We start from the raw sequence: 24,458 nt of genomic DNA on the forward strand, positions 1-24,458 counted from the left end.
TTCTGAGCCTGAAGCTACTATTTTTCTGCAACAGAATACAGAGATTACAGATTAATTCCAAACCAAAAAGCATCTTGTTTCTAGTCCCACAATTAACTTGCTATCTCTTAGATACTTTTATAACTCAATTTTCAACCGCTCTGCTAGCTCACATTTTACCACTACAACAGAGATGTCCTCTGCTGTGTGAAGCACTTTTCTAGTCCATAATTACTGTTGAACCCTCAAGCATTTTTCATAAACATACTGTAAAGAACAGTAGAAAAGCGAGAAGAAATAACATAATCTCATAGGAAAAAAAAAATGCAGAATTAGGAATACATCCCACATTGTTTGAATTCTTGTTTTCTGTACTATTTGATGTTTTTCCTGAACTTTATTGTTCTCTCAAGAGATTAAAATTACTTCAGTCCTTATGTAACTCTATGCAAGGAGGTTTTATGAGAAGAGATACAGAAAATAATACAGAATGAAACAGGTGAAAGCAAAAGTAGCTGGCTTGTTGTGTATTATACAGAAAGTTTAAGCACATTTTACATTTATCGAGTATTTTTACAGTAAGATTAACCCTACGGTGAAGGCAAACAAGATTAAATGATACATAGAAACTAAAGAAACAGCAGATGCCACCAGAGAATCCTAGCAGAGGTACCGCTGTGTCGGAACTCAGGACATCCCTCTGGGAGTCTGGAGTTGCCAGGACCCCTGCTGGGGGGCTCAGAGACCCTGGCACACAGCCCAGAACACCTGTGGGTTCAATTATGAACTTGGAACAAATTACCAGCTTTACATGAAGATCTAAAAACCACAGCAATTTAAATAGTGTAAAAATAACGTTATCACAGGGTGAAAATGTAGGTTTTGGGATTTTTAGTACCAGGGTTATGGGGACAAGATGGAGGGACTCGGGCGTGTCTGGCCTTTCTTCTTCTCTGCCTCCGTCTTCTGTTGTGATGGTGGCACTTTTAGATTGGTTTAGAGTAGAAGCTCACTGTCAAACATAGGTGATAGGTATTGGAAAATAATTGCAAACATGTTTTACGTTGTTTTTAGCATATAAAGATAACACCGCCCTGGGGGCAGGCAGAGTGCCTGGAACTGTCCTGCTGAGCGGACCTCGGCTGGGCAGGAGAAATAATTTTATAGATAAGATTTAATAAACAACCTTGAGACCAAGAAATGAAGAGCCCTGACTACTCCTTCAAGCGCCGGGCTGGGAAAAGAGACTTTCCAGCTTTTCTCAGGGTCCCTCTGACAAGCTAGAGACCCCAACACTGCTGAACACTTCCAGTCCTTCTTAAGAACCAGAACAACCCAAGTACATGAATGATTTTTTCCTGCATAATTTCAACAACTCAAGGAGTCAGATTGTTTAAGCTTTCAGTGAGAACCCCGAATATTGTCTGCCCTAAACTAAGTGACCAACATACTTTCACAGAACTACATTACTTCCATAAACCACTTCCATAACACCTATGCAGAGAAGGAAGGGGGGAAAAAATCATCTTTCAGGGATTATTATGTTTGTTAGACATTCATTAAATAAGAATTCCTCTACCAACAAAAATGCTCCAGACATTAACCCTCCCTCGACACAGCAAAAAAAGCTCTCTCCAAAGAAACTCCCCAAAGTCAGAAATATCACAACCTCCTCCAAAGAAAAAACCCCAACATGAAAAAACCCCAAAACACAACAAAAAACAGTCTACAGCCCCACCACCCCGCCCAAAAAAACCCAAACAATCAAAACCTTACTACCAGAGAATGAGCTCCTAGCAAGTTTTGTGTGCTTTTTCTGGAGTTTTTTGGGTGGCTTTTTTTTTTTTTTTTCCCTTCTGTTTTGTTTGTTTGTTTGGTTTGGTTTTATATAATTCTGAAAAGAATGTATTTTCATTCCCAGGAAGTTTATAACCCATCAAAAAGTCCCTTCTTTGGTTTAGGAAAAAAAAAATCTTAGTACTAACTAGGAAATACTTCTCTGAAAAACTGGAAGACATTAAACCAAATTACTAACCATTAAATTGAAATTACCAAGTCCTGAAAAAATCTGTTTATCTACATAATGCCACTCTCATATCAAGTCATAATCCCCAATTAATCTCATACTAGCTTAATAACATGTATGCTAAAACAGCTCATTTAATAATCAAGCCCTTTTTTCTCCCCTCTGTCCTCCAAAACTGGTTGATTGTACAAAAAACACAGAAATAGAGAATGTGACGGAAGTTATTTGCAAGAGTCAGTTATTTGCAAGTAGTTCTACTACCTTGAAATGGAAAGAACTGGAGCTGACCTGGTTTTGCACTGAAAGAAAGCAGCACTGATACATTTTTACAACACAGCAACCACAATCTGCACAACCAACTTATGAAAAAACATAAATAACAAAAAGCTATGGAAAGGCAATACACTTGTTAATTCTTATATATGAATTGTAAGAATGTTTCCTAACATATGCAAAACTTCTGCACAAAATTTCCTCACTTTCAGGTCAATCTCTCTACTCCCATCACAGATAAGATCATTAACAAAACCTTACAGGGGAAGTCAGTACAGTCATCTAATCAATACCATTATCTGCTGCTCAAATTGTTCATACAACTTTTCTTTTCAGTTCTCAACAGAAGAGTTTCAATACGGCCCCTTTAATAGCCAAAATGAAAGACATATTTTTGTATTCCAAAGCTGAATAACCCTCCCTCAGAAGTAATTATCACAAGCAACAGCCAAGCCACCATGAAACAGAAAAAGCAACATTTTCACCTAAGAGAAGTGAGGAAGGACCAAAATAGCTGAACATCCAAGATAACAAAGGAAACTTCATGATACAGTCTTTCCATTTTCTCTCTTCAATTTTTAAGTACACTCCATGAATTCTCTACAGGTATTTGCATATACTTAATCCTTTCTCCTCTTTATATATATATATATATATATACACACACACACATTTAGCAAAACATGCTCCTAAAAATTATAAAAATTACTTAAAGACAGTATCTTCCCAAATAGTTTGGGTCTACTAGTCTAAATTAAATTTCAAAGTCAGGCCTATTTTCATGATATTCTTCTAAGTCTACAATCTTAATAATTGTGTAAAAATCATAATTTGTTAAACTGCAATTCTCTGAGATTAAGTCTAGCAAGTTGCTTCTGCTTGATGCTGAAGGCAATGTAACTGCTTAGTCAATACCAAATATAGTGTGGCAATTCTTTAAACCTAAGGATTAGTTTATCCTTGTGCACAAAGATCAAAATCATTATAGTCTGTATTAAATAGTACAATTATAAATACAAATTAATGTTCTGAGGATTTGTTCACCCTGGATCTGGTTAACAGTGTTACTAGAAAAACAGTATTATATGCTGGGATGTTTAGTCACAATAATTTGCAATCTTCAGGTAACATTTATGTGATCTACAATAGTCACAGTACATAATACTCAGTAACATGAGACATAGCACAGAACTGGGCTGACAGAAGATGCTACAGCTCCTGAAACTGGCAAATGTTTTGTGGTAAAGCTATAGCACAAATTTCAATGCATATTCCTGTGAGAACAGATCTTCTTAGAGCTTTTCTAGACAGAACTTAATAAAATCTTGATCTTAAAATCTTAACTAGATTTAAATGAAAGGTACACTATTAAGTCTTAAGCATAAGGAACATATTCTGTACTTGGCTTTTTTTTATACCTTTCATTAGTTATGTTTACTTCTAGCAGTCTAGAGAAACCACACCTGCACAGAACCACAGAATCACTTAGGTTGGAAAAAACATTTGAGACAGAGTTCAACCTTTGACAGAACACCACCTTGTCAACTAGACCACGGCACTGAGGGCCACATCTAGTAATTTCATGAACACCTCCAGGAATGGTGAATCCACCTCCTCCCTGTGAAGTCCATTCCCACGCTAAACAACCCCTTCTGTGAAGAAATTCCTCCTGTTTTCAAACTTGAACCTCCCCTGGGACAGCTTGAGGCTATATCCTCATCTTGTTGCTCACTGCCTGTGAGAAGAGGCTGATGCCCCCCTTGCTATAATCTCCTTTCAGGTAGTTTTAGAGAGAAATGTGGTCACCCCTGAGCCTCCTTTTCTCTAGGTTAAACACCCCAGCTCCCTCAGCTGGGTCTCTCACAGGACGTCAGACTCTAGACCCTTGGCCAGCCTCACTGCCCTTCTCTGGACTCACTCCATCACTCTCGCAGCGAGGGGCCCAGAGCTGGACACAGGACATGAGGAGTGGGGTCAGCAGTGCCAAGTGCAGGGGGACAACCACTTGCCCAAGGCCTTGGTCCTCCTGGTGACTCTGTTCTCTGTACAGGTCTGGGTGCCAGGGGCCCCCTGGGCCAGCTGGGCACAGGCTGGCTCACGTTCAGCCGGCACAGACCAGCACCCCCGGCTTCTTTTCCACTGCGCCACCTCTCACCGCCTCCTTCCCCAGCCTGCAGGGCTGGGCAGGGCTGTTGTGGTTGAAGGACAGAACCTGGACCTTGCTGAACCTCATGCATTGGCCTCTGTCTGTCTGTCCTGTCCAAATCCTTTGCCCTCTAGCAGATCAGCACTCCCACCCAACCTGATGGATTACAGGTGACCTGTAATTCTGCTCCCTGGCCCTGCCTACCAGCTCATGGGGTTGACTGCCCTGAAGATACTGGTCTTTTAAAGATTGAGGCAAAGAAGGTGTTAAGTACCTCAACTTTTTCCTCATCCTTGTTCACAGTGTTCCCCCTCCACATCCAATAGAGAATGGAGATTTTCCATGGCTCTTCGTTTGATGTTAATGTATTTATAAGAGCTTTTCTTATTATCTCTTACAGCGGCGGCCAGATTGAGGCCTGGTTGAGCTTTGGGCTTTCTGATTTTCTTTCTCCATGACATAACATCCTTGTACCCTTTCTGAGTCTTAAGCCTCTTTTTATTTCGTCCCTGAGTTCCTGCAAAAGCTCCCTGTTCAGCCAGGCCAGTCCTCTTCCCTGCGGGTTCATCTTGCAGCACAATGGGGTTGGCCTGCTCCTGCACCTCTAAGATTTCTTCTTTACTATTTCTTTCTAGCATTCCTGGACCTCTTTGTTATTAAGGACTGCTTCTCAATGGATTCTCCAAACCACTGAATTGAATAGACCAAAGACCACCCTCAGGAAGTGTGGAAACACAGGGCACCACTGGGAATATTTCCCTGTCTGCTCTGGAGTGCCCTGACCCCCAGGGGAGCCCTGACTCTGACCTTCATTCATGGAGAAAGTTTCCCAGACTTAAAGACAGACTGGAACCCACAAAAGTGTGAAATAGATTATAGAGAGCAGTGTAGGTGCATCACTTGGTGAGAAATTGAGGGTTTGGGATTTTTAGTGTGTTGTGGATGGGAGCAGGATGGAGGGCACAGGGTGTTGTCCTGGGTTTCTTCTTCATGCTTCTTCTTCCTTCTTCTCCATGGGTTTGGGTGGCATTTTGTAATTGGGCAGAGAAGTCTGCATTGCAGCTCTGTAGGATCAGATTGGGTTAAAAGGGAAAATAATCCAGGTGTCAGTTCTTAATTGGATAGTTTAGTCTTAAAAGACCTTGGAACAAGAGATTGTTGGGCATTTTTGTGGTGCTTTTCCAGTGCGCTGAGCCTGCTGTGCACAGCATGCAAAACTCTAGATAAGGTAACAACAAACAAGAACCCGAGGACTGAAAGAAGCCAGTGGGTCTCTCTTTCCTGACACAAAACCCCTCCAGGAGGGTCTCCCCCAACAGGGGAGCCCCCTGCAAGGGCCCAGCCAGAGTCCCAGAAGTCAGGGAACTGGCAACAGGTATCCCGACAATGAAGCCCAAGATAGATATTTAGCTGACACCCTTCCTTACCTCCCCACAATTCAAAACCCATCATTTCAGGGTCACTGTGCCCAAGACAGCCCCCAACCACCACACCTCCCACCAGCTCTTCTCTTTATGTAAACAGCAGGCCTAGTGAGGCACCACCCCAGCAGGCTCACTTATCAGCTCAGTGCAGAAATTCCCTTCCACACACCCCAGGAACCTCCCAGACCACCTTCTCTCTGATGTGCTGCATTTCCAGCAGACATCTGGCACGTGAGTATCCCGAAAGAAAAATAGCTAGGGATCACGGAACATTAGCCAGGTACTTACAGAATAGTTCATCTCCCTCTTCATCCTGCTTGGATGGTCTATAACACACTCCAAATCATGGCATCTGCCTTGCTGGAATTCTCACTGATCATTACAGAGGGTCAGTCCTATAATCCATACAGTCAAAACATTCCCTCATGTACAGAGCCACCCTCTCGAAAGGTGCAGAGCTCTGCGACCTCGAGATGTGTGAAAAGTCTCTGCTTTGGCCACACCATCGAAGGATGAGTCCAAGTTCTTCAGTTCTCGGTCTCAGAATTGCTTATTGCTTCTTAGCTGTAAAAATTTTCCTCCTGCCCTGCCGAGGTCCATCCAGCAGGACAGTTCCAGGCACTCTGCCTGCCCCCAGGGCGGTGTTATCTCTTTATACTAAAATCTATGTATAACATGTTTACAATTACTTCCCAATACCTATCAGCTATACTAGACAGTGAGCTTCTACTCTAAACCAATCTAAAAGTGCCAACATCACAGCAGAAGACGGAGGCAGAGAAGAAGAAGAAGAAAGGCTAGACACGCCCAAGTCTCTCCATCTTGCCCCCAAACCCCCCATTCTAAAAATCCCAAAATCTACTTTTTCACCCAGTGATAATTTTATTATTGCACTAATTAAACTGCTGTGGCTTGCAGGTCTTCATGTAAAGCTGGCAATTTTCTCCACGGGTCATAATCGAGCCCACAGGTGTTCTGGGCTCCGTGCCAGGGTCTCTGAGCCCCCTGGCAGGGGGTTCCTGGTAACTCCGGACACCCAGAGGGATGTCCTGAGTTCCAACACCACCCCACTGCCTCTCCTTGCTTGTCTGCAGGGCTTGGAGCCATCCATTGCAGAGCCCCAGTCATGCAACCCATCCCAGCACAGCTCTCTGATGGCAACTACATCGTGTCCTACTGCACATCTTACAGCATTTCTATTCAGTAATGTGAAGAGAAGAATCAAACAAGACTAAAAGTCTACATTTAAATACTTTTAGAAATAAGTTCTAATTAAATTGATCTCAACTACAGCATATCAGATTTGTAAGCCACCTAATGACGGTACAAATAGCTTGTTACACACTATGATTCTGGAATTATGGTTTACAAGACGTGAAAAGAACAAAAGGACGTTAATTCATCCTACAGTTTCTACAAAAGCAATCCTCTTACTCTCTGTTGAATTCCAAATTGCCTGTTCAAAGCTAAGCCAAAAGAGAGAAATGAAACATCTAACTGGTGTTTTATGATTAATCATTTTGTTTAATGATACTATGAATTGTCTGCTGGTTGCCTCTCTCTGTGGTTGTCACATGTTTGTCTACACATAATGCTGCTCCTGCCTGCACTTGTGTTTAGGGATATTATCAGACCTTCAATAGAACTGGCTAAGATTCTGCTTAACTAGTGACTAATCTATCAAAAATAAAATAAAAGTTTGTAGTCTGCTAAAAATATATTAAATAAATTTCTTAAAAGAGAATTATAAAATACACTCCAGCATTTCCTGCAACAATGAATGAGGGGAGTGTCCAGCCTCAGATTCCTTGGCATCTCCAGCAATGTCCATTTCCATAATAATGATCTGCAATTCTGTCCACAGCCTTCACAGCCCTCTACACTCCAAATTTCTATCGCTTCTACCTGCTTCTTCAGTAGCAGTCCTGTTTGCTAAAGGTACAAGAAGAGAAGTTTCATAGAGGCATGAAAAGCAGTAAAAACAGGTTTGCTGTTTGTTTTGAGTGTTCCTCATAATCAGTATAGTACGATCCTTCTAGATCATCCAGTACACCTCTGTCCAAAAGATTATTTAGAAAAATAAATGTGAGCATTTTAAAGCTATAGAAACCATCTATGCTAGCTTTAATTGTTTTATATTTCCTAATTCACTAGGCATCCACCTTAGTCTACTCATGCTAGATATACTTCAATATTTTGATCAGCGTAGAAAAGCTGCCCACATTGTTTAAAAAATGAGTATTCATTTCAATTGGTAGAAAGAATTTTTTTTCTCAAGTAGAAATGCAATTTCTGAAGAGAAGAAAACAAATTTATTTCTTTTTAGTCAATAATATCGGTGGCTACAATAAATTTAGGCACACCCTTTTAAGATTCCAAGTAAAAATAACATATTATTCTGCTGTGCTGAATATTCTATGGAAAAAAAAGTTGAAACAACAAAAAAATCAAATATTTTTCTTTGCCATTAATTTTTAACCTGAAGTTTTACCTCAATTTGACTTCAATTTTATAGTCAACCCCCTGCCCAGCTATTAGATGGGTATCTTTCTGATAAAGTAGGTGCAACGAGGTTGGTATGCAGTGTCATGTAAGTCCACACTGAAATGGAAAGCAGCAAGGAACTCTGATTCACATAGTCCTTTAAATAGTAACTATATAGTTCAGTAGAACTATATATATATTATAAAATTAAATGAAAATTAAATCATTTAATGATTTAATGTCATGTTATTCAAGAATATACAAACACATTTTCCCCTAATGTTTGTTTTCAAGCCAAATTTAACTACTGACCTTTCACTTGGAAAGAAAGAGATGAGAAATAGCTATGATATGACATTAGAATGTACAAAAGGGATAAAATTACTCATATTTTGTCTTTCCCTTATTTCCATTGGAAGAACACCTATGTCATGATTTAAAATTAATAAGAAAAGGAATGATTACACTCATTAGAAAAAATAGCCAGTTATATACACTGCACGTATTAAAGCCAAGGTTAATCTGCTGATATCAAAGATTGCTAACCACACACCAAGTCCAAAACCAAAAAGCTCCTAACTAATGCCAAAACCCTGAAAAAATAGGTGTGAGATACTCTTCTATACAATAGCAGCCTGAAAATTCCCAATTCATGGTGCTGTTTTTTTCCATTTACTCACTGTAGGACCCATTTAATGCACACTGTTCCACACGCAATTTCAATAGCAGTTGAACTTGGAAATATATCCTTTCTGACTGCTGGCAATAAAACTAACCAGAAGAGTGGGTGGCTTAAAAATTGTCAGAGTCCTGAGTTTAAAAGCCAGACTTTTTCATGGTGAACTTATTTAAAAGCCTTACCCGGTCCTCATCACTCCAGGAATGCTGTGCAGGTTAAATGCATGGCACAAGCACTAGCTGGACTGCTTTGCTATTTTTTCCCCCCCTGTACTTGACACCTCTGCAGCAATTTCAGAGGTCTAAATCTATACTGCTACTGGGAAATTACACAGGCTATATGAAGAAGTTTGACAATTGCATCTGTAGCCTTTTTTAGCATATTGGTTTTTTTTCTTCAAGCAGGGATGACTCCTTCCCCGAGCTGATGCCCTCCACAGGGAACCATGTCACTGACCTCAGATAGTGGGTCTTGTATGGGCAGTATTTTCCTCTCTTCTTGGTGGCACAGATCCTGCCACAATCTAAACATTAAACATGCAGATTCAATTTTCAACAGAAACATCCTTCAGCTATGATGCGTAACTTTCCCTATTGACATTCAGTGTTCAATTTCTTACAGATACATACAATTTTTTTGCCTTGCCTCTTGAATTCTAAGAGAAATGGAAATACAGCCTTGCCATGGCTGCATTCTTCACTTAAGCATGTTAGAAGGCACATGATTAAGCTCAGTACTAATTTGATGAGTGCTGGTATTTCCCCTACTCATATTATGCAGAGGACTAGCAATATCCTATGAACCACTCTAAACAGAAAACGTTAAGAAAAACAACTTCTAAAACAAAGGCTTAAAATGTTAAATTAATAAATAAACTGGAGCTGTTAAAGGTGTACCTGGGACACTAGGTGTCTTGCAACTACTGTAACACCCATTCAGTACCCATTAGGGTACTGAATTGGGACAAAATTAAGGTACCCATTAAGCACAAAATTTTCATAAACATCATTGAGAAAATAAAAAGAAATTCCACAAACTTGGAAGAACAATGCCTTTTATTTCCCAAAATAAGATGACTCTCTGAAAAATATAAAAGGAAAATAAGCTAGAAAGGTTTGTATACCTGAGAGCTCTTGTGTGTTTGGCAGCAGGATGCCATAAAGTTGGGACAGTTAACTCTTGTACTCCTTACAGAAATAAAAAGTTATGAAATTGCTGAAGAAAAGTATCCTTCAGAATACCAAACATTAAAAGTAAAATGGGAAGAGGGCAAAGCCTGAATGAGTGCTTTCGTAACACAAGTGACAAAATCTTGTATCAAGAGTGTCCCTTTTCTCCTTATTTCCACAGAATGAAATAAACAAGATGCATGAACTTTTCCCATAGAACTCTAGTAAATATGCTAGCTGGTTGTAAAACAAGAAACCTGTTGACCAAAAAAAAGACAGATTTGTATATTATGCATTCCACAGTTACTGCTGTTCCACAGCCTTTAAAGTGAGTAGGAAATCTGATGTGCATTAACAAAATATAATGGCTATAAAGAAAGAAAGAAAAACTAGAATTCACTCAATGTATCTTCAAGGATCTAAATGTGAAGCAAATTTTAAAAAAATAAAAAGCCAACTTCCACACAATAAGCTTTAACTCTGAGATTTTCTATTTTAGAGATATTAGAGCTAAATATCAAAAGCTGAATTTAAAAAAAAAGGTCTGTAACTCTCTTGTATTTAAATAAGAGAAGAATTATATCTTTTTAAAAAATCTGTGTTGTCTTGGTTAAGGTGTTGCTAAACTGAATGCCAATTTCTCATTCACTTTTCACATGTGCTAGGAAGATGCTAGGATATTGTTCTGCCATCAGTGGGGATCCATGAACTCAATGGATTTTACAATGACTATGAAGGGATCAAATGTGTGATTTATTTAGTAATTACTGAAGGAAATCAAATAATTGATTTAAAGCTACAGGCTGTTATTCAGGTTTTACTTTACTTTCATGCAATCCTGCCATGCCACTTAATACTCTCAAGGCTACACATCATCTGAACAAGGCAAACTCCCATGACCTTGTGCAGAATCCCTAAAGATGGCATAATGCTTGTGTTTCAACACACTGTGGGAAAGAAAAAGAGACTGCTGAAGAAAAAGAGGCCATGCAGAGGCAAAGCAGCACTTTTCCAGGACAAACATCCTTATTCTAGTTCTTGGAAATAAGCACACAGTGCAGCTCAAGGGCAAGAATGAAGCCAAGAAGTGGGCACAGACTATAAAGGTGGGCATCAAAACCACCAAAGACCTCTGAAACCCTCTGACCCATTTCAGAAAGATCTGAAAGAATGGACTGAGCCTCTCCTCTCCTCTCCCTTTTTTTCATCTTACCACAGTCCGACATGCTTTTATAGTAGGACAGGTGCTAACATAATAATTTCCATGCCATTTGTGTAATTTATTAATAAAACTTTAGTGAGTTTTTGTGGTCTCTGTGACTTTTGTCACCCCTTTTAACCATAAGCACCTCTGAACCTTGGGTGCACCCTTCCCCTTGAGGTTGGGATGTCACACCTTGATCCATAGTGCAAATCACAGTTTTGGTGGTTTGCTGTTTTTAAGTTAAAATATCTAAAGTCAATGGCCCTCCCTCATTTTTAAGATTAGTATTTTAAAGATTGCATCTTTAATGTGTAAATTCATTATGAATTCACACATATATATGTTCTAATATATTACTGAAAGAGTTATTCTCGGCTATTATTCCTGTTTCAATAACTGGAAGACAACTGAACCTCCAAAACCAACCTCCATTTCTTATACATATCCTAGGCTGTAGCAACAAACATGGATCATACAGGTTTAAACAAAAAGAGTATCAGTTTAACTTATCCAGAAACACACAAAAACAAATTCAGTTTGGTTTCTACCATTTCTTTTATATTTTTCACACTCCAAATGAAGCTGTTATGGAAATTCCAGGTCTTCTGGCTATTTTAGGAAACAGGCATTTACACAAGCCTATTAAGAATGATTCTCAGACTAGCCCCAAGATGAAAACCCAAATCAAATGAAGGAGAAAGTCTTACCATGCCCATAAACAACCATAGCTGCCTTTCTATGAAGGCAGGATTTAATCAATTTTTTCACATAAATCAAGCTTTATATATTAATTCCAATGCAGGATTTTGGAAGAGGAAAAAAAAGAAAGAAAATAGGAAAAGCAATCACCCCACTTTTCTCCTCCACACAAATAAGAATTTGAAGCCCAACAGCTGAGTGAGCATTTAACAATACACCAACTTCTAAAGTTTCTCTTTCAGCAGTGTCCTAAGCCATAATGACAGGAACTAACAGCCATCATCAACATAAATACAAAATTCTGTTGAAATACAAGGAATTTAAAGAAAGTGAACATCTTTTTATACACTGAAATGCAAGACTGTCCAGCTGAAAGGCTGCCAAAGTGGAAGTTGGCAGAATAATTCCAGGTTAATATATTTGCCAGAAACAATGCTTGTCTCCAATATAATTTCTTGCATTTGAAGGAAGTGGCAGGATATTAAAAAAAACCCTCAATGTTACCTGTAGAAATAATTTGGTATTTTTCCCTGCAAAAATACAGCCAAATTTGATGCCTTAGCTGTTGAAAAAAAAATTCAGCTGTTTTGAAGTATTTAATTCTGTAGAAGCAGATATATATATATATAAGTATATAAAAATATACCAATGAAATTGATAACAATTTTGCAACTCTTAATTTCTTTTCATGAGCATCCACAATGACATTTTGGTATCTACTTTGGATGAGGAGACCTTCTTACTGCCACTCTTTTTCATCAGAGTAACAAGAATCAGGTAGGAGTTCTCTCCATCCTCATTAGTAATGAGCACTCAGATTTCCATACATACACAGATACACAATCTATAAAACAGTGTTATCTTTAGAACCCCAAAAGTTTTAGCACTAGGTGTATATAATTTATGAAATTTAAAATGTATGGAGAATTGATATCCATAGTACAAGAAGAACCTGTTCTATTGCCCAAAAATTGAAGCGAAAGTGCTAGTTGTTTTACTGCTTTCTTATTAGGAGACTTTAAGACATATCTTTAAAACAATTTTTAAGCTTCTATTTTAAAGAATAAATACTATGTATTTAATTCAATATTATACTATAGATATTATATATATAAAATTTAATACGATAATTTCTAAGTCCTGAACAGTAACAGGAAGAGCCTAACAAGTCTCCTCCTCTCCAGCATTGTCTCTCTACACCAACAGCATTTTTTAAAATCTTTGTTTAGAAAAAGCAGCACCAGATACTGTTAGCATGTGGTAAGATACAGGTAAATAATTTTTTTTTCTAGAATAGCATCAATATTTCAACTTATTCATTCACTAAACAATGTCCCTTTTTATCTACTCCTTCTAATAGGCATTGAAATGAGACTGCTTTCCCACCGCCCTCCTTTGATATCTCATCTCATCCTAGCAGGTCCCAGAATGGCTCTGGCAGTTTCACAAATCTGACTTTGTAAAGTGATTTTTCTCAATGGTTTCCTTGAAAATCAGGTGCTTCAGGGGATTGCTCAGACAGGTGTATTTGTTTCTGGCCTACTTGGCACCTAAACTTCTGAAAACACATCTATTTATTTCTCCAGATGGGTCCTTGCAAATATTCACACAAACAAAGACTCTGTTATAGATACTGAATGTTCTTCTAAAGGAATTGTGCTAGCTACCTTAAGGATCCTTTAATTCCCTAAACCACTAAAAGAATTAAGGCAGATTAAATTATTCCATACTGCTTCCAAGGTATCATCAGGTTTAATCTAGTGTGCTAAAAACTTCCATGTTGCTGTAATTACTGAATAGTGTTTCCCATTACATTTCAAAGTACCATTTTAACATGTGGCATTATCAGCAAGATAAAGCAGCAAAGAAACAGACCATGTGAGTGAACACTAAAATATTTAAACCTGACTGCAGTATCAACTTCTGTGCATCACCTATTTGATGGGAATGGCTTAAACAGTTACAATTATGTTTTATAAGCCAGTGATGCAGTAGTCACCTCATACAAAGGAAACAGATATTCCTTAAACCCTTAGTTCTGCTATACATGCTCTGAATATCTTCCTAGCTCTTTTCAGAAGCTATTTAAATTTTGTCAGTTTAGGTACATATGCAACTGACAATACTACACACTATGACATTAAAACAGATAGAAATGCAAGGTTTTTTTCTGAGTCAAATGGACTGACTATTATTTCTTTAAAACTGGTCTTACTGTTCAATTTTTAGAGCATTTTAATTCTTTCTGTGCCCAGGAACAGATAACAATCTGCCCTTGTGCTAAAGGAGCTCCATCTAAGTAAAACTTTGGGAAAGAACTAGGATGTTTTAAATGGGAACAGAGTAAAAGAAATACATTAAATTAAATTAAATGTCTGCTTTCATGAACTTTCCTGAGTCAAATACAGCACATCTCTGTACCGAAGAGCAGAGAGTGGTTTTACAAGTAAACAAAAAAGCAGATGAGTCTCTATTAACTATCTATGCACTTGAGGACAGTGGGTTTTTTCATATATGAATGCATATATATTCATATATATTTATATATGACTGCAGTGACCTCACAGAAAGCAGTATTTGAGACTGATTTTTCACCAAATCAAATTGCACAGGCTGCACTAATTGCAACATTAAATTTGCTTCAGGAAACAGAAGGAAAGCAGCAATGCTGAAATGGATTCTGACCCTTCCTCACTTCACTGTCATTGAGGCTCCATGGTTACAGATTAATTACCCAAGCCTTACCCTTTGCATTGAGCCAAATAATCTTATTCCTCAGCTGAGGGTAAAATGAAGACAGCTGCAAGGCTAAACTTTCTAAAAAGAGGTCAGGATGGATTCCTAACAATCACAACTGTTTGGTATCCCCCGTGCCATTCAGCACCTAAAGAATGGTCTAGGATTCAAAGAATACAGATCTTGTTTCAGAGTTTCAAAAGGGTAGTGCAGTCAACCAGTCGTCTCCTTCTGAAATTCAAAAGTCATCAGATTAGACTCTTTCAGCACACTTGAAAGAAAATCCATTGCAGATTATATGTATTAAGCCCCTCAAAAATATCTGGTCCCTTGGCAAATGTTGGCTCCCTTCATTGAAGGGAGAAGAAAACAAATCAAAACCAACAAAAAATCAACAGTATCTATTTTCAGATGAGGAAATAACAGGAGTTTCTGTACTAGTCAATAGAACAGAGGGGTAGAAGTACAGCAGGACTGATGGACTATGCCAGCCATTGATAAGCAGTAAAAATTCAGTGGCTATTTTGGACATTTTGGCACTGGAAATAACAATTAATTATCAACTGATTCGTTTCAGGATAGCATCTCAGCTACTAAACGCCTAAACATATTGCGCCCTTGCTGAGTTTCACCCCATCCTGAAAAATACTTCTTAACAAAAAAGAATCTAAGTGAAGCAGTATAAAAATTGATTTTATTTCTCCATTTTCAAGAGAGACAGTCTCTCTTTGCACATCAAGCACATATTTCATTACACTGCCTCGGGAGTAAGAAACTTCCATAACAATCTAATGCAGAGCACAGCTGCTGCTTTTCAGTCTTGTCAGCCCAATTCCCCCCCTTATTTTTTCTTTTCTCTTCCGCATTTCAGTAAAATCTCAGGTTTTTCCCCCATGTTTACTGCCACAGACTAGCTTGAAACAATCACATGGCTGCAAAATCATCCAGAGAGGATGAGGATGATGCATAAATTCTGGGCACAGTGTAATTGCTGGGTTTATTGCTGCTCTTGGTTCACCAAGCAATTCTGAGATACAAAGTCACAGCTCCTACTTCTGTATTCTTTCATATCAACAAAAACACAATCACCTGAAAACTGTACCAACCATAGAGAATTAAACAATATAAAGCATGAACAAACTACTTTGTTTACCAGGCACACCAGGTAATTTGTCTCCCTTCCCACCACCAAAAGAAGTTATATAAAAGCCCATAAAGTTACGGATGATTTGTTGCATGATTTTACAGCGGTGAAATTACAGAGACTGAGCCCCACCATAAATCCCTGTTTCCCTGTTGTTGCACAGAAGGTGTTTTGATGCTGTCCAAGCAAGAGCATGTATCAGGGTCATGGATAGAAGTGTGGTGGCCTGGAAGACTTTTAAATGGAGACATTAGAAAGGTATTTTCCTGCAGTTCCATCTCCAACTAAAAGGGAAAGGTTTTAGTTCTGCAATTACATGTGACTCAGCAAATACAGGCTCTGTTTTCTAAGCGCTTCAATCTGTCCAAAGCAGGTTTACTTTGTTTTTCCACTTCCATAGTTAACAAATGCAAAGAAAACCTACTATTTCCTGCAAGGAAACTGACCACAAATTGACTAAATACGACCATTCAAAAATAACAAGACTATGTAAACGGCTGGAAAAATCAGCCCTTTGGGTAATTCACAATAGCTGGCAGCAAATTAGTCTTTCCTTCCTAAGACAGCACATGAAGACAAAATACACAAGAATTTTTTGACACTTCTCCACTTTTTTCCATAGAAACTATTAATCAATGTCAAGAAGTAAGATATCAAAAAATTCTGTACGCACCTATTTCTTCAGCTTGTAAGATTCATGTACTGATTTCTCTAATGATTGACTGACGTATTGTTTATATCTACAAATACAGCAGAAAAAGAGGGAACACTACAAAAAATTGCTAAGATAAAAACCAGTAAAAGTAACCATTAAAACACACCAGAACTCTGTAAAGGGGAAGATAAGCAAGTAAGGAAAGAGTAAAGAGAATCATAGAAGCACATAAAAACTGCTATTTGATGAAATGTCATATTTATTCTTCAGTATTTCTAAAAGGTACTTGCCCTCCAATGCGTTTGAAATAGCAAATATAACAATACACATCTTAAACCTTTGCACAATATTAATAATGAAGGATGGTATGAAAATTTTCTTTTGCTTTCTGACAAGCATATTACTTGACTTTCAAATAGAGAATATTTACAATCTGACCCTTACAAGACAGACAGCACACCCGTTGTGCAAAACTAGACAATGGGAAGAAACACTACTTTGACAAGTGGCATAAATGAGGTTTCTTTGTCTGCAGAGTGGCACATCACAAGGAGTAATGTCTGTGAACAGTTTTCTATTAAATGTAGAAAATAATATTGAGCTCACAGTCTCACTGAAAAAGGGATTACAATTTAGGTTAGGATATCCTTATCTTCTGTCCTGACTGTAAAGTAATAAATGAGACACAGGAAAGTGTCAGCATTCTAATTTTTCTAAACACTGAAGAATACACTAAAATGTCAAAAGTAACTCCATGGCAAGTTTCTTGGGCAGAAATGCATTACTCATAGCATAACAAGCAGAACTCCAACATCACAGAAGATTTTTTTTTTTAATAGTTTGTGGTTTTTTGTGGGGTTTTTGTTTGTTTGTTTTTGGTTTTGTATTTGGGTTTTTGTTTTGTTTTGTTTTTTCTGGCCAAACTGAGACTTTCTTTCTGGATTTTTAGTTTAGGTTCATGATCTTAGATATATGGAGCACCATCAATATTGCCAATGCATTTTTCTCCGTTGCTTTGGCAGCAGGCTGCAAGTAGCTTTAGGTTTGCTGTGTTAGGCACTTTCTCATAAGTCATCAAAATAAAGCCATCAAGCCAAACACATTCCATGAAATTATGGAATTGCACCACTGGTTTAAGCACCCATTATACTTAAACACAGTGCACAACAAAAGCACATAGTTTACAGGTAGAGTATGAGCACAAGTCACATCCTAAATACCATGTCTGTACCTCAAGTATAAATCCTTACAAGCCCTCAACCAAACCAGCATCACCATCCACACTGACAGAAATCAGAAAGCTTTTAGGGCCCAGAAAATTTAGACAACAAAATTATGAACTCTATGCAGGAGAAAAAGTATATTTATTACTCCTGCATTTCTGAAAGAATTCAGAAAGCATGTTAAGAACTTACAGGAAAATAAGTTATCATATTTTCTCCTAAATAAATAGCCTACTACCACCGTGCAGAATTAATCTTCAATTGTGGGGAAGAGAAGGGACACTACTGGACCTTAGTGTGCGATCTCACAAGTGAGAATCAGTTCTGGCTTCCTGCCAGACAGAATGCTCCAGTGGTGTGGGCATGGCCAAGAGCATCCACATCCAATGAGCGTTGTACTTCACTTCAGAGTCTGTGGAGAAAGATACTCTTATATCAGTCTAAATGAAAAAACAGTTACTTTCAACATCTCCTGATGTTTTTTACTACCAAAATGATCTTAAAAACTAGAAACAAGGATTTTCAGCTTTCCATGCCAGTACAGTAACATCAGACAGGTTCCTCTGTAACTTTTCCTCAAGACACAGGCTGAGTTATTTACACACCTTTATCTGAAAAGAGGGAAAAATTATTTTCAAGTCCCTTAAAAATAATTACCAAACCCAAAAAATGCAAAGAAAACAGCTGACTTTAAAAATACATCCAAGGAAAGCTCAACCATTGTCAAGCTTAATTAGGCAATGCATCATTTTTTTTATCACTTCCAACAACAGACATATACATCAACACCTGTACATTCATAAATCAGCTTGAAACGAGCACACTACTTTTATCCTGCTACAAAAACCAGAAGATGCATTATTCTTAAACCATTGTATTATATTAGATGCATTATTCTTAAGCCATTGTATTACAGATTGCTTTTTAACACCAGTGCAATAAGACTGACAATGAACTGTACTTTTAGAAAAAAATTACCACAAGCTACTTCTCCACAATTAAAAAATTCTGCCTTTTACAGCCCTGTTATTTTGACATTCATTTAATGAGTTGCTGTAGTAGAAATATTACAATTGTTATTGAAGTGCATCTTGTTGCATTTATGGTCCTGTTCTCTGCTATGAAGCATTCTACTGCAATCAAATTATTCAGTGTCTTCTATCTTTGTCATATTTCACATGTGGACAGAAAGGAATGCACTGTAACAGGAAAAAGAAAGAAAAAATAAAGAAAAAAGAAAAGGAAAGCTCTGTTTCACATCGGGCTTCTTCTAAGGAGTTGCATTTTGTTGTTTAGACAAAAAATTTTGGTATACAGCATTTCAATAGTAATGTTGAAATAATATTCAGAAAACTGTCCTTTTAGCTAAAAGTAGGGAGGTCTCCCTAGACAAGAGCATCTGGACCATAGTTACTGACCTCCATGCAAGACTCCCTTCATGTAAGATTCCCTTTTGCAAGCAGCAGTCCAGTCAGACTATCCAGGCATCTGAGGCCACAAAAGCAAGCAAGTGGCCACAGAATAAGATCCTGAGCTTATTGTGCGTTGTGTCTACTGCCTGAACTCTCAGGGCAGTCAGACTCATTTCTGATGTCACATGAAAAACCTCTATTGTCTTCAGCATCATTTGAAAAAAAATCAACTTATAACATCTATCGAATTAAATCTGCCAAAATTGAAATGTCAAAGGAAATGTAAAAGTGGACAGGAAAACACCAATTTCATATTTTTTACCAAGCTAAATTAAACTTCAAAAATGTTCCTCTTTGCACTTTGAGAGACTGATTTTAGAGCAGTAATTTTAGCTTACATCATCAAGACATACATGTTTAACTGGATAGACAAATTCAATTCAATCTTATGACCTCTCTGGCACCACAACTGACCAGAAATATGATTAAGACTTATCATTGTGTCTCTCAAAGCCATACCAGAATCCAGTTTAGATAATGCAGAAAAGATCATTCCTTTCAAAATCATGAACTTTCTGTAATTCTATGGGTATTTGATTAATGCGTGTGATTTTAGTCCAAGTTTAGAAGTTACATACAATTATGAAATAATGGTGATAGCTGTGTGCTTTCCTCTTCTTAACAATGTCATCAAGGAAGAAAAGATTACATGCTGCCTTAACTCATTAATTCATATTTGTATTCAAATTGGCTTGAAGACATGTGAGATCTTCCAAAACAATCACCATAACATGATGCAAAAAGGATGGCATCACTGCCTGACAAGGAACAAAAATCCATGAGTCGTCCTCCTCTGCAACAAGTACTGTGTTCACTCATTTCAGTACCAATGTATGAAATAGAGCACAAACTTTTACAAAAATAAATCCTCATGATGGAGAACTCTGTCCTGCAAAGTTAATATTTTGCCTTAACTAAGCAATTTCACGTGGAAAGGTATTGTACCCCGATTTTTTGCAAGAAAAACTAGTCCTGCAATCCTGCCTTGTTGGGTCCAACCAACCTATGAGGCATAGGTTTATAACAAGCATTAACTGCCAGAGCCAGAACTGCCTTCTGCTGAAGGAGATTAAAGCATAATCTCTTTCCAGTAAATGGCATGTTGACATCATTGCATGTTTTAAACTTCCTGTACGTGCTGTTGAAATGTTGAACTCGATCTTCTACGCAGCCAGTTAAAAACCAGGTGACTGCTGAAGAGAATAGACCAGGACTTTTACAAATCTCCAACTCTACAACAGAGTTTCAGTCTCCTTTGTAACAGGATGACCAACCTGGTACCAAAACTCGCTTTGCAACACATACTATACCTGGGTGGAATGTTAAGTGGAATTTCTCTCCCACTGATCATTTTCATCTCTCATTTACATAAGAACATAAACCATCACAGGCCACAACATCGTGCTCTTACCAAAATATACACACTTCTCAGAATTATGATTTTCATAATTTTAGCATCCACATGCCAATTTCATGTGGATATTTCATGCTTGATATTCTTTACAACTATGTTTTGAAAGTTGAAGGAGGATTTGAATGGATTAGGGTTTTTTTGACAACTATCCAGAATTAACTACGCTTCGTTTCTCATACTGGTAACATTTGCTCAAGAAGATAAGGACTCACTTTTAGGGCTCTGCACTAAATACCTTGACTCCCATGAATATTCAGGCAGTTTTTAAGCTTTCCATATCTCTTTTAGGTTAATCTGAACAAGCTCATGCAAGATACAAACCTGCATCTGCAAAAGCTGGTTTGGTGCTTCCTCTCCATTTTAACTCTTCTTCCAAGGATGCATCACTCTTTAATGAGCATAAAATTAATAATCCAAATTAATTCACACGACTGCTAGTGAAGGTTTCCTTAGACCTTTTATTAAATCAGAAGAATTGAACCACAATATATTCCTCCAAGGGCAATATTCCAAAGCACATCAGCATGGCTCATACGGACCACCACTGTGGAAGCCCAAACCAGAAATGTTGCCTAAAAAAGTAGCCTCATTGTGCCAATAAAAACCCATTCTGAAGTATGGAAGTTACTGGATAATTTAAGCAATTTCCTGATTTCTCCCTGCATTAGGACATTTTCCTGTTCAGAAATTTTCAATTATTATTTGCCTGCGTATGCAGCTCCTGCTGTCCCTTACTTGGCTATGTAGCAGGCACACATTTTTTTCTTTTCTTTTTACGTCTCAGCGAACACCTTATGTTTTAAGCCTTAAAACATGCAGTGCTTCTGCAAAAGGCTGCCTTGATGCCCATTTTACAGGAGGAGACACAGCATAAAGGAAAAAGTCACATTTTCCTGAAAAATGTACACATGTATATCCTCCAAGAACATGCTTAAAATACTCATTACTATTTATTATGCACTTATTTCTGTGTTATTATTCCAACACAGCAGAGAAATACCATAGTCAAAAATTCAGCTTGACTTGCTGATGAGGAACTGGAAGTTGAGCAGTCTAAACAGCAGTATCATAATAGATCTGCTCTGTACCCAACGTTAATTTCTCATCTGTGTGCATCAAGGCAACGGGATAACATGTCTCAGCTTTACCTTTTCTTTGCTGAACATGTTACACTGACCACACAGACAATATACTGTCTGAGCAAGTGAGCAGAACACATTGCCTTATCAGAACACTGCATGGTCTGATCAGGTGTTTATTTTTTAGCTGCAATAGATTTTGTTCATATTTTCTCACACTTACACTTTCACAGAAAGGAATTATTCTAGATTGCAGAAACTTTTTATATATGTACTGGCATTGAGATAACACTACAATATCTTCCAGTAAAAAAGTAAGTCCCTGGTCATTATTCATATAGAGAATCCTGAGATGAGACTGTCCAAGTGTTTTTAATTTTTTTGCACTCTATAAGGAAGAACATTAGCAGTTCTCTGTTTCACCTGTTTGCCTTTCTTTAAAATGAAATAGATCCTGTCTGGTTTAACTGCTCTATATACAAAGCTTACATTTGTCACTGCCTTGTTACACCCCACAAGGTGTGGGTCAAATTATGCAGGAGCATCTCCTTCCCAGCATAAAAAACCCCAAAAATCGACCAACAAGGCAAAAAAACCCCAACAAAAACCGACCAAAAAACCAAAACAAACAAAAAACAACCACCAAAGAGAATATTCAATCTTGAGACGATCAGGAGAGCGAGCCAGACAGACAAGAATCAGAGACGATCTTTGCTCTAAACTTAACACCCCAGCAAGACCTGAAATCTGTATTATATATCTTCAAAGCACTGAATCTGAGACAGGAAACAAAGCAGGAGCGCTCTAAGGAAAGCAGCTGTCGGTACTCACCTACTGCCAAAGACCAGAGCAGGAAGGAGAGGCAGCACGTAACAAGCAGCGATGAATTTCATCCCGGCCCTCCTCCGCTCGCTCCTCTTCCTCACAGCGCCTCCGTCCGCGTCTCCTCCAACCTCGCCTCGCCCAGGGAGCTGCGGAGAGCTCCCACCTCCGGCAGGGCAGACAGACGGACGGAGAGAGGAAGGGAGCTCCGGCAGCGGGGTCTGAGCTCCGGCGGCGGGGTCCGAGCTCCGGCAGCGGGGTCCGAGCTCCGGCAGTGGGTTCCGAGCTCCGGCAGCGATGCTCAGCGGGGTCTGAGCTCCGGCAGCGATGCCGGGGCACAGCGAGCCGCGGCAGCCCCGAGCCCGCCCCGCCGCTCCAGCGCCGCCGGCTGCGCCAGGACGCGCCCCTTAGGGGCGGCCGAGGAGGGATTACGGCGTGATGCTCGGAGCTTCATTGCGGGGGAACGGCGGGGCACGGCTGAGAAATCCTTCCTGGAAGAAGAAGAAGAAAAAAAAAAATATATATATATATGTACTAAAAAAAGAGAAAGCCGCAGTTAAACCACCACCGGTATTTTGCGGTTAGTGTCTTTATGTGATGTGAGTATACACAAGACAGGTGATAGAGAGGCAGGAGCTGTTTCAAGGAGGTGACAAGCCCCAGAGCAGCCTGTCGCTACACGTAGCCACGTGTCATTTCTGCAAAGCAGGAACACACAAGCTACTGTTTCAATCAGGTGTTCATTCACCCCATATCGAGTTGAAGGTAGGAGCAGAAATAGCTTCCAGAATAGGGTTTAGAACAATGTCATCTCTAAATGCCCTTCGTCACCTGAAACCATGGACAAGACCTTCTAAGAAATAAATACCCTTTTCCTGTTTCCTGTGTTTGTATTCTCCCAATCTTAATTATAAATTACATAAATTTAGTTTAAAATGTTTTCAGTGTGTAGATAATTGCCTACCTTAAAACACATTAATCTGATGGCAAATCGTATGAAAGTATAACATTTAAACAGAAGGAGTCTTTCTCTGCAAGACCGCAAAACCCCAATCAAACAAACTTGTCTTCAAGTGAGTGAATTGTGGTCATTACAAGAAAGATATCTGGTCACCTCTGCTTTTACAAAAGACATCCAGAAACTACATTATACAGCACAAGTATAAAATAAAAATGTCCCTAAACTATTTAATCATTGCATTCAGCTGTTTATTGCAAAGTAATTTTGTATTCCATCACAGAAAACAGAAATTCGCTGTTTGAAATGAATGGGAGACTTTTTAAAATAAGTATTGTCCCTTAATAAGATATGTACATGGTGAATACAAACAAAATTAATAAATTACATCCTTCAATAGCAAACTGAGAATGATGGGAGGTAAAAGAAAAAAAATGAAAAGGTGATATACACAGCCAAAAAGGAACAAAATAATTAATTTCTGACTTTCTGTGTCCCAACTCTAGTATCTTTCTCAGCACAGCTGGCAGCACATTCTATTCAACCACATGAATTGAATGTATTTATTATTATTTTGATGCCAGCTTGAATGAACAGTCATGTTACCAGGGATACTTATAATAGCATGGTAAAAAGGTCATAAAAAGAACTGTTAGCTTGTCATTTTCTCTTCTAGAACAAGCCAACCTTTCCAGTCTACCAGGCACTTCATAGTAATGTTTCAGCAGCTAATACTTCTTTCATCTTCCTGTTGTGAAAAATGCGTATTTTATGATTGGCTTTTCACAAATAATAAAATGAATATTATATGTGCTATGTTAGAAAGTTATGCTGCATTAATTCTCTTTAGTAGTGTGTTAAAGATAGTTTTA

General features: G+C 38.4%; 1 protein-coding gene across 1 annotated transcript in view; it reads right to left on the bottom strand.

The window, feature by feature from the left end:
- Window positions 1–22,699, bottom strand: part of LUZP2 (leucine zipper protein 2) — a gene marked incomplete at both ends in the record, with an annotated part of 147,706 nt that extends 125,007 nt beyond the window's left edge. The window contains one exon of the mRNA XM_084207580.1: window positions 22,638–22,699. Coding sequence (XP_084063706.1) covers window positions 22,638–22,699 — 62 coding nt within the window. The remainder of the gene's footprint in view (window positions 1–22,637) is intronic.
- Window positions 22,700–24,458: the final 1,759 nt, after the last annotated feature.

This window comes from Fringilla coelebs, assembly GCF_963513975.1.
Source record: "Fringilla coelebs genome assembly, chromosome: 6".
In the NCBI taxonomy this organism is placed as follows: Eukaryota; Metazoa; Chordata; class Aves; order Passeriformes; family Fringillidae; genus Fringilla; species Fringilla coelebs.